Source organism: Phocoena phocoena, chromosome 19 (assembly GCF_963924675.1).
Source record: "Phocoena phocoena chromosome 19, mPhoPho1.1, whole genome shotgun sequence".
NCBI classification, from domain to species: domain Eukaryota; kingdom Metazoa; phylum Chordata; class Mammalia; order Artiodactyla; family Phocoenidae; genus Phocoena; species Phocoena phocoena.
In genome coordinates this window covers 20,489,790-20,504,583 of record NC_089237.1, presented here as the reverse complement: position 1 = coordinate 20,504,583, position 14,794 = coordinate 20,489,790, and the positions used below count along the sequence as shown (strand labels likewise).

The following is a 14,794-nucleotide window of genomic DNA, read 5'->3' as shown; positions in this document are numbered from 1 at the left end:
CTGGGGCCTTCTCAGACCTAGGAATTTTGGCTCCTGTATTCTCTTGTTTCATTGGGCTTTGAGCCGCAGCCTCCACAAATGGCTTTTGAACTTTGATTTTAAACAGTCCCTGCAGGTATAGATGAGATCATCGATTAAGCAGGTGTGTCATCAGGAAGTATGTATTAAAGGCCCATTAACTGGTACTGCTGCTTGATTAGGTACAGAGACGTGTATTCTAGGAGCTGGCAGTAGCATCAGGCGGTCACACAGGAGCCTGGTACATGGCCGACCCTGTATCTCCCTGGCTTCAGCCATAAGGATATAGTCCTTACGTGACCTTTGACTCTACAAAGTTTAGGTTAAAAAGAAAAATTTTTTTTAACTTAGGGATTTTTTTAAATGCCCCTTTATCTGAGCAGAGCCCATATCTTTCTGAAGCCAACCAGGAATAGAAGCAGAGAAAAATGTAATTTCTGTGGGTTGAACTGAGTTGTTTTAAATGTCTGCAGACTTCTTGCTTCCCACTTCTCAGTTCTTTTTTTGTGATTTCTTTAGAAAAATGTGAAGTTATGAGCCTTGTTCTTCTGTCTACTAGCCATCACCAACTTCGAGGCCTGACATAGGCCTCAGCCTGCTTTCTGTATCAGTAAGCAGGGCAGCAGTTCTCAAGAGTGACACTCTGAAAAAAAATTGAGATATTTTAGTCAGAGATCTTTCGAGTACTGGCTCCACTTGTTTTGTGACATTGGGCAGATCACTCTGATTCTCTGAGTTTGTTTCCTCATCTGTAAAATGGTGTTCACAGTACTTTTCAGAGATGGTTATAAATAAAAGGATGTGTAAAAGTGCTTTATAGACTGTGGTGTGCTGACGAATATAGTGGTTTTATGCAAAGGACTTCTAGGCAGTTTTCATGGACTTATCTCTATTAATAAGCCATATGGTGTGATAACACGGGATAATTTACTTTTGTTTCTTTATGAATTATTTACATTTGAATGAGTATGTAGTCTTTTACCCTCCCCGGGGTGCTCAGAGACCAAAAAGTCCCTTATTGTCCATAGCATTTGTTTTCTGAATTTTTCCTTTGCAGAGTAAAACACTATTTTAAAAAATATGTATTTATTTATTTATTTATTTTATTTTGGCTGTGCCGGGTCTTAGTTGCGGCATGAGGGATCTAGTTCCTTGACCAGAGATCAAACCCAGTCCCCCTGCATTGGGAGCACGGAGTCTTAACCACTGGACCACCAGGGAGGTCCCTAAAACACTATTTTTTTAAGGGAATTTTTTTCTTTTTAAAAGAATCGAGAATGGAGTGGGAGGTTAGATTTAGCAGATGTAAGTGATTATATATAGAATGAATAAACAACAAGGTCCTACTGTATAGCACAGTGAACTATATTCAATATCTTATGATAAACCATAATGGAAAACAATATAAAAAAAGAATATAACTGAATCACTTTGCTATATAGCAGAAAGTAGCACAACACTGTAAATCAACTATACTTCAGTTAAAATAAAAATAACATCATGCTTTCTTTAATACGGGTTTATCTTGGATTACAAAAGTCAGTCTTCCTATCCTAGGGTTTCTTTTGCATGCTGCTTGTTTCTTGGGGTCCTCGGGTTCTGGCTCTGTCACTTGAAAGTCTTGAAACTGGATGTGACAAAGAGCTCAGAAACTTCTTAGAGATGGCAGAGTCTGGTCAGGGTGACCGGCCCTGAGGGAGGGTGCTGAGGGAGCCAAGCAGGTAGCTCTTGGTCCTGCTCCGTTTTGCCCATCCAGGTTGGCCCTCATCACTGCCTCCTGCTCAGAGCCTAGCTGGTGTCCTTTTGAGCCTGACCGACCATCTACCTTACTCTCCCTGACCCTGCCCTCGCAGTAGATGCAGACTCTCAGGGCCCTGAGAAATCTGAGTCTTAGGAAAATACTTTGAGGATGACCTGAAAGAGCTTCGGTTTGGGCAGATTTGGAATGAAAACAGGGTTCAGAGATCTGCTGGGAGGAGTTAAGGAGATTTCTCTTTAATTATGGCCTCTAATGGCCCCATCCATACTTGTACAGACCTTGGAGAGTGAGGGAGAGTTGACATTCTGAGTGTGTTTTATGGGAAGCTAAAACTAACATTTACTGGGCCTACAGTGCCAGACTTCTTGTCTATAAGCATCATCCCAGGGTCTGCCCTGGTAGTCCAGCGGTTAGGACTCCACGCTCCCAGTGCAGGGGGCTCAGATTCTATCCCTGGTCAGGGAAATAGATCCCTCATGGCACAACTAAGAGTCTGCATGCCACAACTATAAGATCCCACACACCACAACGAAGATCCCTCATGCTGCAACTAAAGACCCGGTGCAGCCAAATAAATATTTAAAAAAAAACAAAAACAATAACAAAATCCTGCCATTACTGTTTCATTCTTAACTATGGTTACTCTATAGAAATTCTCACAGTAATTCAGGAAGGATGATATACACTCTTATTACTAAGACAGTGTTGTCTGTTAAGCCAAGTAGTCTCTATGTACTGTTTGGTAACATGGCCCAGGTACCAAAAGACACATTTCCATCTCACTGGGTTATACATTTGTTCGGGAGATATTTAATACTTGAGGTTGTTGTGAAAAGCATTGTGTAGCAATTTTCTTACTGTGGAAGAGCAGACGTATGCTGGGTCTGTTAGATCTGTGACCTTAGACAAATAGCTTGAGTCCCAGTTTCCTCATTTATGAAATGGGGATAATGCCTCATACTTGTGCAGGGGTGGCTACAAGAATTTTTAAAGATTTAATACATATAAAGTGCCCAGGACAGTGCCTGGAACATGATGGATATCAAATAAATGGTAGTTACTATTATTGTTAGTGCAAAGCATAGAAATAATCTAACTTAAACACATTCGAACCTATTCCAGTGATGTCCAGCATGCTTTTTATTTATTTATTGGCTGCATTGGGTCTTCATTGCTGCACGCAGGATTTCTCTTAGTTGCGGCGAGCAGCGGCTACTCTTCGTTGCGGTGCTTGGGCTTCTCATCACAGTGGCTTCTGTTGTTGTGGAGCACAGGCTCTAGGCGTGCGGACTTCAGTAGTTGTGGTGCGTGGGCTCAGTTGTTGTGGCTCGCGGGCTCTAGAGCATAGGCTCAGTAGTTGTGGCACATGGGCTTAGTTGCTCCGCAGCATGTGGGATCTTCCTGGACCAGGGATTGAACCTGTGTCCCCTGCATTGGCAGGTGGATTCTTAACCACTATGCCACCAGGGAAGTCCCCCAACATGCTCTTTTTTCTAATTTTTTAATTTATTTTATTTTTGGTTGCATTGGGTCTTCGTTGCTGTGCGTGGGCTTTCTCTAGTTGCAGCGAACGAGGGCTACTCTTCGTTGCGGTGCACGGGCTTCTTATTGCAGTGGCTTCTCTTGTTGCAGAGCACAGGCTCTAGGCACGCGGGCTCCATAGTTGTGGCTCGCGGGCTCTAGAGCGCAGGCTCATAGTTGTGGCACCCGGGCTTAGTTGCTCCGCGGCATGTGGGATCTCTCCCCGGACCAGGGCTCGAACCTGTGTCCCCTGCATTGGCAGGCAGATTCTTAACCACTGCACCAGCAGGGAAGTCCCCCCAACATGCTTTTGACCTTACCTTATGCTTGGTGGCAAATTTTGTCTTTTAAGGGTGAATTTGATTTTCGAAAATGGCCAAAAATCAGAGTCAGACATAGGTATGAATTTTTTTGTTGGTGGTGCAACCTCAGAAATGAGAAGTGACCATCATATGATAATATTTATGGATCTGTCTGACAACCTGGGTTTGGAGGCAATTCCAAAAGAGGTGTTCCCTATTTTTTTTGAGCAATGAGCCTATCATTGGAAATATATAACTTCTGCAGATGAAATTATTATAGATAATTTGAAAATCACCCATTTTAGTCTGTACTACTAAGTGTTAGAATAAGTGACATAGCCTGTAAATGCTGTGGGAGAGCAAAGGAGGGAATCAGATTAGTGTGGATTGCTTTGGAAAAGCCTTGAGAAGATGGGACTTGAGTTGAACCTTAAAGAAAAGTAGGATTTGATAGTAAGGGATGAGGGGTGGTATTTCTGAGTATTGTGGGGGAGTCACAAGAGTAAAGCATATGTAATTTGGTTTATTTAGCACGTATTGATTGAAGACCTACCATGTGCTGAGCTTGGGAACTCAGATGAATGGACACTGCTCTGACTTTAAGAAATATACAGTATCCTCGGGAAGAAGCACGTGTAAAAAACATAGTAGTGGTAGAGAGAGACAGAGTCGATAGAGCAGTACAGAAGAGTGGTACCTAATCCAGTGTAGGGATCAAGGAAGAAAAGAAGGTGCAATCAGGCTGACTGATGTGGTGGGTTACTGTGTAAAAAAGGAAAATGATTGGGTGAGACCCAGTCAGTGTGGAAGCTAAGGATTTGAAACTTTATGATATGGGAAATGCAAAGCCCTTGGAAAAGTTTGAGCTAGTATTTTGGGGAGATTAGTGAGTTGGTGGTATGCAGAATGGATTGACAGGCTAAGAGATTAGAAGCAAGGAAAACATTTGAGAGGCTTTTTGCAGTAGAACAAGATAAGAATGAGAAAGCCCTGACTTAGAATTGTGGAGGAAGGCATGCGAAAGCAGAGAAAAAAATCATCGAGGATAAGTGGAACTCTTGACTGACTTGTCTTGGGAAATGAAAAAGGGTCATAAATTTATTCTGAACTTTGGTATCGAGAAGAATGGTGATGTTGTTAAAGAAATAGGGATGAGGGGAGGGTGAATATGATATTTAACATGCTGCCCAGTGGTTCACAGGGTCTGGTTCTTTGGGAAAGCACCGAGCACTCTTTTGGCCCATGTCTCTCAAATCCCTCCGTCCATCGCCGTCTCTACATCCAAACCTAACTGCTTTGAACTTTAATTGCAGCTCCTCCACCCCCGCCACCCATGATCCGAAATGGTGCCAGGGATGCCCCCCCTCCCCCGCCACCGTACCGAATGCATGGGTCAGAACCCCTGAGCCGAGGAAGGCCCCCACCTCCACCCTCAAGGACGCCAGCCGGGCCCCCCCCGCCGCCTCCACCACCCCTGAGGAATGGCCACAGAGATTCTATTACCACTATCCGATCTTTCTTGGGTGAGTAGCTAGCTGTTTTAGTCTCATAGTTCCTGTGGTGACTTCACTAATTCCAGTGGCCTCTGCAGAGTGGGAGTGGTCACTTGGTGTCCTCTGTTCACTGCAGTGCCTCTCGTGACCTTCCCTCAGACTTCTGGGTCCATCCATGGACATCCCTTTCCGTAGGCAAATTCTAGGCACGATCCCTTTGGAATAGATGGAAGTAAGATCAGCAGGTGTTGTGCTAACTCTAAAGCCAATCTCTTGCTCCCCAAGGCTCATTATTTGTGGTTAGCTTTTAGGTCAGAGACTGTATCCTCTTCAGGATTATTGAGACAGGAATTACGTATCCTCCTAGGATGAAGAGCTCCTTTCTGGACCTTTGAAAACAAAACAACACTGTGTACCCAACTTTTATCTAGTAATCCAAAGCCACTGACTAGTTGTGTTACTTTGAAGAAGTCACTTCATTTTTTTGGACCTCACTTCCCTTATCTATGAAACAAGGAGACTGACTAGCTCAAGAGTGTATCGGATTAACTTTTCCAAGGTTATAAATGAATCTTAGACTCCACCTAAGAGATTCTAATTCATTAGGTCTGGGATGGAGCACCAAGTAAAGATTGTCCATCAGGTATTGTTAGACCCTCTGTTGAGGAAGTCTGGAAGGATCTGCACAGTCCTTTGTAGCCTGAACACTGTAGATTCTTTAATGGCTGACTTTTCTCTGGCCCTGCTCTAGTCTGTTCCTGTTAAGTGGACCAGTATTTTTGCTTGGAGGATATGCCCTTTGGAATGTGATTGAGTCACACCCATAGAACATTTGAGCCTTCTTGTAGAGGGGCCATGGAAAGTGGGAGTGGGAGCCATGACATGGCCATCCCGACTGTGTTGCAGAGCTCAATGAGGGGAGCCTGGGCCAAAAGGGAATTTTCTGGTCAGATCGTTCCCTAGCTTGTGGCATATAGTCCCATTTTAGATTAATTTCTGCCAATTTGTGGATTTAGTTCAGTTGGTTTCCCATGGTGATAGTCTCTAACATGACTATGTTACTGAAAGACAGAACTGTATTTCCTTCTCCTGCCATGCAAACAGCTGGGCTCCTTTCCTGGTATGTGCCTGGTTTGGGGTGGAAAGATTTAAAGAACCAGTTCAAAGACTCATTCCTTAACGTAAAGAGCCTTTGAACACACTGTGCGTACGAGGTGCAGAGAGTAATGCTGTTGCTGCCCTCACGAACCTTGCTTCAGTGGGCAAGGCAGGCCCTCATGGTACATCAGGAAGCCCGGGAGACTAGTATGGGGAGAGTCAGAAGTGGCAGAGAGGTGTGTGGGAGCATGAGGAAGGGTGATATGAATTAATATTGTTCCTTTTGCAGATGATTTTGAGTCAAAGTATTCTTTCCATCCAGTAGAAGACTTTCCTGCTCCAGAAGAGTATAAACACTTTCAGAGAATATATCCCAGCAAAACAAACCGAGGTGAGAGAAGAGAATCATGGAGGGTCTTCCACAATTGCATAGGCTGTAGAATTGGTGTGTGCTTTTCTTAGCTTAAAATTTGCTTCTCCTTGTCTGCATTTTCTTAAACAGACAACAAAGCCTTGTCCCAGGTTTTAAAGGTTAGCTTGAAGAGCCTGTCTGTCTCTCATTTTAGGAATGTTTGAGTTATTCAGGGTCTGGTGGGTGACCTTGCGTATGTGGTTTTTATTTATTTTTTTCAGCTGCCCGTGGAGCCCCACCTCTGCCACCCATTCTCAGGTGAAGCCTGGCTTGGTCCTGTTCCTCAGGAAAAGGATGGACCCTCTCCTCTTCTCGGATGGTCCCTTCCATTCTCCCTGAAACCTGCATGACAGCTCCTAACGTGTTTCTCCAGTGCAACCAACCTCGAGACTCCAAGCGTCCACCCAGCTCACCTCCATCTATGCATCTCGTCTCTGGACTTGGTGACCGGACTCTTTATATTGACAGTAGGGTCTCAAACCCTGCATCCATCCCTCCTCTTGCAAGCCCTGCTGGCCAGATGAGGAAAAAGATTCCATGTCTCCTGCTTTCCTCTGGGGAAAGGTGCCTTGTTGTGATGAATAAACTCATTGTGGGGGCGGGGTGGAGAATGGTACTCCTGCCTTCTCCTGCCCACTGCGGGGGGAGCTTGGTGGGTGTATTATATTGCATCATTTTAGGAGGCTGGCATGGCCAGGACTTCTGGGGGTGGGCATTTTTAGTGAAATGGGAAAGGAGTTTGCAGAGAAGTGATCTGTTTTAAAGGTCAAGTTTAGAGCATGGGCAAGGAAGTGGGTCTGCTTTATTTTTAGGGGTATTTTGGCTTTGCCCTCACCCCACCCCACGCTTATACCCAGAAATAGGTTGGATATAAACACTAAATACTAATCAGTTGAACTAAACATCTAATAAAAAGAGAGGGTGAAGTAAACTGGGGGTCCTTTTAGAGCTAGTCAGTTCCTCTGCGTCACAGGGACCAGGAGCCATGTGAGCCCTCTGGGGCTCCCTGCTCCATTTCTTCAGGTGCTGAGGCTGAGGGATGTTTTTCCTCCTCTCACCACCTATCCCCTCAAGAGAAAAGTCCCTTTCATTCATTCAATATGGATTCAGAAACCCCCAGAACCTCTAGTGAGAGATAGGAAGATAGGACCTTGGCCTTGGCCTTAACCTTGACCTTGAGGCTGCCTCAGTCTTCTCTGCTTGGCCCTGAAGGCCACTGGCCCTTTCATCCCTGTTCAGAAACTTCAGCCCTTGATGGGTGCTCCAGGATGACGAAGAAGGGAAGGGTGAAGCACCTTGTGGAAGGGACCAGCTCTGCGGGCTGTGAATGGCTTTAACTGAGGCCCACTCGTTGTGAAGTGCATAGCCCGTCTGAGTGAGCAGGCTCGTCCTGTTCCCTTCTGCACCACTCAACCCCAAGACTGCAGGGGTTAGCACAGCAGAGTAGAGAAGGGTGAGGAAGCTTATGGGGGCAGTCAAAGATTCCTCTGCCAAAAGCACAAGGACTTTGGTGCGGTGTGCCTCAGGCCAGTTGATCTTCCCTGGCAGCCAGCAGTCTGTTGTTTCGTCTTCCAGGTCCCAGTTAAAGAGCACAGAGAAAATGGAGGTTCCCAGTCTAGGTAGGAACTGAGCTTGGATCGTGGTACAGGGACTTCCCCTTCTCCAACAGCATGATGGAGCTCCTGGGCTCCACGTCCAGCTGGTTTGGTTTGCTAAAGCTCTTGTCAAGTGCAGAGGCTGCTCAAAGCTTGAAGTGAGAGCAAAGGAGCTTTCATCAGTTACATCACAGGCTTAAACTGCCCTAGGGACCTTTCCTATCTGTTGGATCACAGACGAAGGATCTGTACATGGTGCCCAGTGAAACCCAAGTCCTCCCAGTGCTAGATGAGAGAGCTCTCAACTTGGGTTATTTATCTGGGGTCTGCGATCCTTTGCCATCCCCTGGACCATATTGACTTTTGGGGCGAACCGTGATTAGGTCTGTGACCACGCTTTTTCTAATCATTCTTTATTTATCATTCTTATTTTCAAATCTGTTAGCAGTTACCTCCCAGCAGTATCCCCCCAGCATCCTGAAGCCAGTGGAGCTTAGAGAGAGGATGCTAGTGGAGGGTAAAGGAGAAAGTACAAGACTTGATACTGCAGCAGAGTTCCAGGGTAGATGCTGACCCCAGTTACTGAACTTGGACTGTGAAGTCTTCCCATTTATTTTTGAAATGGGAGTTGATGCCTTTTGTACAATGTTATCAAAGCGTATCTCTTTTCCCCTCACTCCTCAAACATAGAGCATCGAAATGAGCATCACATGTAAAAGCCAAACCCCAGCTTCTCACTGGGGCTACTATCTTCCTCCCGTACGACCTGCTGCCCCTCACATTCCCCAGCATTTGGACTGTGTCACGTGGGCATTGACTGTATTATCATTTTCTTGGCCTCGTGGAAAAAGGCCTGGGACTAGATCTAGTCAGATGGATTTTCTTCTTCAGAGCATGTTGACGACACAGTACCTATTTAAATGTCTTTGCCTTATACCCTGTTTGGTCCCTGTGTTAATAACAGATTTATTATCATGTATATTTACTATTGATGAATGGGAATGTGAGCCTCATAGTTATTGATCTATTTTGTATGCTGTAAAAAGCTTGTAATATAGGTTTGAGGTGGGCTGGCTACAAGAGCACTAAAACTTCTCACCTTTTAAACTGCTCTTTTCATCTGCTTGTGGGAATGTCATCTCTTCAGTGGAAGATTGGGTGGTCTCATGTTGAGGCTGTTGCCCAGTCCCGTTAACCCCCTTATCCCTTCCCAGAAGGAAGAGACATTGCCCAACTAGGCATCAAGAAGCTGTGTTAAAAGCCCTCGTGTGGGTTTGGTTTTATGATGTTTTTCTCGGGTGGGAAAAACTTCATAGTTGTTTCTTACCACCCTTTCTGGGAAGCAGGCCAGTGGTCTGCAGGTTTTTAAATGCGCTAGATGCCCCTCTCCCCGTCTCCTCTGGTCCCCAGACCTGGATCGCAGCACTCTGGTGCTCCAGGTGTGGTTTGCTCTATCGTGGGGGTTTCCTCCAGCTGCAGAGGCCCAGCGTTTTCCCAGCTGGGCCCGCAGAGTGAGAGCACTTAGGGGCTATCCCACCCAACAGACATGAGGCTCCTGTCTCCAAAAATTCATCCCAGCCCTCTGAACTGGCAAAGGCAAGGAGACTAGCCACTGACCATTGCCCTGGGGGCATCCCCTCACCCCATAGCTTCCCCTCTTGAAACCTAAATTTACCTCCAGGGAGAGGTGAGATAAAATTGTAAATAGACTTGCTACAGAGCAACTCAGGGTTGGGGTGTGTTTTAATTCTCCTGATCACTTGAAATAATCTGTAGGCTGAGTGCTTATGGGAGTGGGGGTGAAGTGTGACTCCAGGGTCCTTCCCTTATGCAAAGCTCTGGGGGTGGAGTAGAGGGCATCTGAGGCCCTTTGATGGCACTACACTGAGCTGTCTGTTCTTCTGGAAACCCAACCTACAATCAACTGTAAATCAGATTCCTCACATTCCAGTTGTAGTCTTTCTTTCCCTGTTGAATCTCAGTCCCTGGCTGTACGTGGTCAAGGTGGCTTTCTGTGAGCCACCCTACTTTAGGGAATGGGAGGCATTACAACTCTGCCTTCGAGACTCGTCTCTTAAAAGCAAAGTGAAGCAAAACTACAACCACCTTCAAAACACATACAGAAAAAAAAAGGATAATTTTAACCAAAGGAAGGGTTTGGTTCCATTCAACTCCACATTCATTGTGCCTTTACTTGTGTTAGATTTCTGTGCTTTCTTCCTCTCTCCCTCTTTGAAGCAATTAAAATCTTCCTTGATAACTGCTGTTTCCTTCTTTCTCTTCTTGTCTGACATCTTAGTGGGTTCCCTCTCTAATGGTCTTAAATCTCATTCCACTGGTGGCAGAGGGGCCGAGCCTTCTCTTCTCACGTCTAACCCTTGTCCTTTTCCACGGCGACCAGCATGGGAGCCATCGTCAACACTGAATAAAAGACTAGAGTGACGTGCATGAAGAGTGTGTGTATGTATGTGTGCGTCCATCTTTGTCTGCATGTGGATTGGCTTCTTTTCTTCTAAAAAATAATTTATTGTATGATTTATTTTGGATTTGTTTCTGATTACAGGGCTCCCTCTCCCAATTAGCGTTGATTTCTTTACCCCCTTCTACAGTGTATAATCCGGTCTCAGGTTGGATTCTTTGGTACATTTCTTTCTTCTGGATGCCATGCAGTTTAATTAAACCTTGCTTAAAAAAACAAAAGCAAAAAACCTGAAAACTGTGTAGTCTTGTCTGGAATACCACCACAAGCGGTGGCATAGAAGAGAGAAAATCTGTTGCCTCCGGTTAGCGTACTGGTTTGACTCCAGATCCTCCGAGGAAGTAGAAATACTAACTTGGGCAGAAGCACCTGCAGCTTCCTCGGAGTTTTCTCTCCTCCCCTCCCGCTGTGTTTTGAAAGTCACAGTTCCAGTTAGCCAGGCTGACTGGGTGATTCTGATAGAGTTGGTCATTATTTATATTTGCCACCTAACTCCCCTTTGCCCATGATTCCAGGGAACTCAGGAGACCCCCTGGCCTTGTGTCCTTTCCTTATATCCCTAATGCTTCTTTCCACCTGTCTGTGTGGTAGATTCTCACACTGAAGTGTGAAGAAAAGGTGAGGGCAGAACACGCAGACTGTGTCTGTCTTTATGTGGGTGTTGCCTTTTTTTCTTCACTGCTTAAGTTGAAATCTTAGCTGACTTTCTTGAACTTTGACTATAGGTGTCAGAATTGAACCAGACATTCTCTGCTTACTGTGGTCAGCTGACGTAATCACCACTAAGATTTAATGAGCTTAATCTACACTTTCATCACTAGCAAAGGTCTTGAAATTATTTCCCGTACTGGTTCGTAATAGGTGTGTGTATGAGCCACTCTCACACAGTTTGATATAAAAACCTATGAGGGTGCGGGAGCGAGGGGAAAAAAGGGCCTCCTTTCATTTTCATCCATATTTGCCAGGTTGGCTGAATTCCTGATTCTTTGACCCATCATTGTTATTAATATGATTAATAAACTACCTATTTATTGATTTAATTGTTCCTCCTGTGACTTTGAATAGCCCTCAAATAGAGTTTGCCTAGATGACTCTCAACTTCCTAACCCTATAAGCTTTCTCCGTCCTATTGGGATGGTATTGCTAGTCTGTGTACGTGTGGTGCACACGCGCACGCACACAGACACACGTAAGGATGCCGGACAGGTTCTTCCTGTGTCGTTTGGTCCCTTCCCCCATGTCACTGTGTATGGATTAGCAAGTGATAAGGACACTAGTTTGCCCACTTTAATTATTACCAAGACATAGCCGCTTATGGTGAATGTGCCTCTTTAAGTATTTTCTGGCCCAGCCCAGCCACTAACTGCAGCTTACTGCAAGGAAGCTACCTGTCTCTGACTTCCTATTACTCTGCAGACAGAGGTAAGAGAACTAAAATGTCAACCTCAGGATCCTAACCACCCCAGAGGATAACTGTGGGGAAATGCTTCGTCTTTGACATCACTGGAGCCCAGTCTGGATTGTTTTTACACATAATTGAATGGATTCTCCACTCCTAGGTTTAGGGGTGTGAGATTTAAAGGACTGTATGCTGTCTGACTACAAAAAAATGTTCAAGCAAAAGATGGATATCCACTTGGCAGGATATCCTTTCCACTCATTGAGCAAGCATTGATTGCATATTTTACTCTGTGCCAGGCACTGACAATATGAAGACGAATAGGACATGGTCTTTGCCTCCAAGGAGCTCAGAGTCTAGCAGGAGACTTCAGGACAGCCACCAAGGGAAACCTATGCGGGGCATTAAAGGCTTTATGGTAATTAGCCAGGGCAGGAGGATGGTGACTGGCATTCCAGACATAGGAAACGGCAAGGACAAGGCACAGAAGCGAGAAACAGTATGATGGTATGCTCATCATGTTACTGGAGTAGTGAAAAGAGAAAACTTCAACTAGGTAACCTTTTAGAGAACTTTCAATCTGGACGTTCTGTGATTCTCTGCCTGCTTCCACAATAGTCACTTATTCTTGTAGGCTTTTCTTGGACCGGTGCTATATTTCCTGGTGAATGCTTTCATAGGCTCCAATATGCGCGTTAAGTACTCATGGCTTCCTCTGCCCCCTCTGTCCCACTGTAACTGAGGTAGTTGGTCACCACCATCCCTTAAAAGCTGGCTGGGCACTTGTTACTACCATTTCTGGTTATGAAGGACAAGTTTTAGGTGTCCAGGTTATAAAAATAAATATGGACAGTGAAAGTTGCTTCTTTCTAGGTTCTGTTCCCCTGTTAAGAGATCAGAAATACCAGCTGGTAAAAAAGTCTCCATTCTGTGGTAACGCCTTCTCCATTCGTGGCAGCCTACGCTCTTCACTCTTGTAATTTTCAGCTCCTAGAAAGCCTTCCCCAGATGTGCTCCTTCGCCATCTCTCCCTCTAAAACCCGCATCTGTCTATTCCCCCTCGGTATGTTTAAGTGGTCAGGAGTTTGATCTCCTGTTAGACTTCCTGAGTTTGAATTCCAGTTCTTCCACTTACTAGTTGTGTGACCTTGGGCAGATTTACTCAACCTCTCTATTTCAGTCTTCTCATTTGTGAAATGGAAATAATTCCAACTTCATGGGGTTGCCTGTGAGAATTAATAAGGTGATATAGGTAAAATACCAGAGCTCAGCCCCTGGCACACACAAGCACTCAATATTGGTTTTTATCTCCTATATGAATGAACTACAATTAAGTTGATTGTATTATTGTTTCCCTATTTCTCGGCTTGCTCTATTTCATTTGATATTGAAGGATGACAGATACATGCTTACCATCACCTAGAATTGGATTTGGGTTTTTAGTGGAACCTGGGTTGTTAGCATTGGAAGCTGGCCTGTAAATTACTGCTTTAATTTATATTTTTCATTAAAAGTTCAGATTGCCACTCCATCTGTAGTGATCTTCTCTGGCCCTGAAACCATTGTATTTAGCCATAAAAATATATTTTAAAATTAAGGGGCCATGATTCTCTCCACTCCCCACATTGTGTGGATTAATGGGATTAATGATAGGAAGGTGCACAGAATATCGTATTCTTATCTTTAACAAAATAAAAGCAAAGGCCTGGCCCTTTTTCTCACCCTTGAAACACAAATCAGGGAGATACTGTGATGAAGTGCAGTGTATTTATGTATGTATGTATAACTTTACAAAGAAACATTGCTTTTGGTGTCAGGAAATGGACCTAGGCCCTTCGAGGACACCAAAATTCTGTGACCTCTAACTAACCCTCGGCACATTTGCTTTGTGTCTTGCAGTGTTGGGCATTAGATATGTAAAGCGCCTAGCATCATACCTCGCACCCAGAACCGCCCAAATAATGGCAGGTATTATGTAGTAGCTCTCTGAAAATATAGCCCATTAGGGTAAGGAAAAAATGGGTATGTGCAGCAGTGAGAAGGTATTGAAGGAAGGGCGTGGGAATACAGTCGCGAGCGGTAAAGACTACAGCTCCCGCCGGGCCTCACTCAGTCGGCCCCGGCGCAAGCGCGCATCTTTCCGCCGAGGCCCCGGATGTAGACTGCCCCTACGGCTCGGTGGGCGTGGCCTCATGGTGGCGCTGAGACCTGAGGCTCTGTTATTGGTTGGGCGCCTTCCCGCTTGATTGGTTGTGAAGGAGGGGTCTGGGGCCAAGGCTTGCGGCGCTCTGGCGACACCCAATCAGAAACGTGGCCGGGCTTTGGCGGGAGGCGGGAAAGCTGCGGCTGTGCAGATTTGGCGCGAGCGCGTCTGGGCTTTCCGGCTGACGGTGTGGTGTTTGTCCAGGATCCTGTCGTGGACAGTCCCTTTAGTTTTCTGTGGGAGACGTGAGAAGGCGCCGGCACTGAGGTGACGCAGCACTGTGAGGTGGAAAGGAGAGGAGGCCCGAGTCCTGGGGGGCGGTGGAGTTGGGTGAGGGGCTAGGGCGAGGACCGCGGGTTCCGTAAGAGGAGGAGAGCTCAGATCGCGGGAGGGTGAGAAGGTCGGGGGAGGGAAGGGAGACGTGCGCCCTCGGAGTGCTCTGGCAGTTGTGTTGAGTGCGGCAGGAGGGAGACGTTCCCCGAACATCTGGGGCTCTGTGGGGCCGAGAGTTGGGT

At 45.7% G+C, this 14,794-nt stretch overlaps 1 protein-coding gene across 1 annotated transcript in view; it reads left to right on the top strand.

The window, feature by feature from the left end:
- The window catches only part of WIPF2 (WAS/WASL interacting protein family member 2), a 38,969-nt gene extending 31,849 nt beyond the window's left edge, over positions 1–7,120 (top strand). The window contains exons 8-10 of the mRNA XM_065897378.1: positions 4,914–5,123; positions 6,481–6,582; positions 6,825–7,120. Of these exons, the coding sequence (XP_065753450.1) occupies positions 4,914–5,123; positions 6,481–6,582; positions 6,825–6,865 (353 nt within the window). The 3' untranslated portion in view covers positions 6,866–7,120. The remainder of the gene's footprint in view (positions 1–4,913; positions 5,124–6,480; positions 6,583–6,824) is intronic.
- Positions 7,121–14,794: the final 7,674 nt, after the last annotated feature.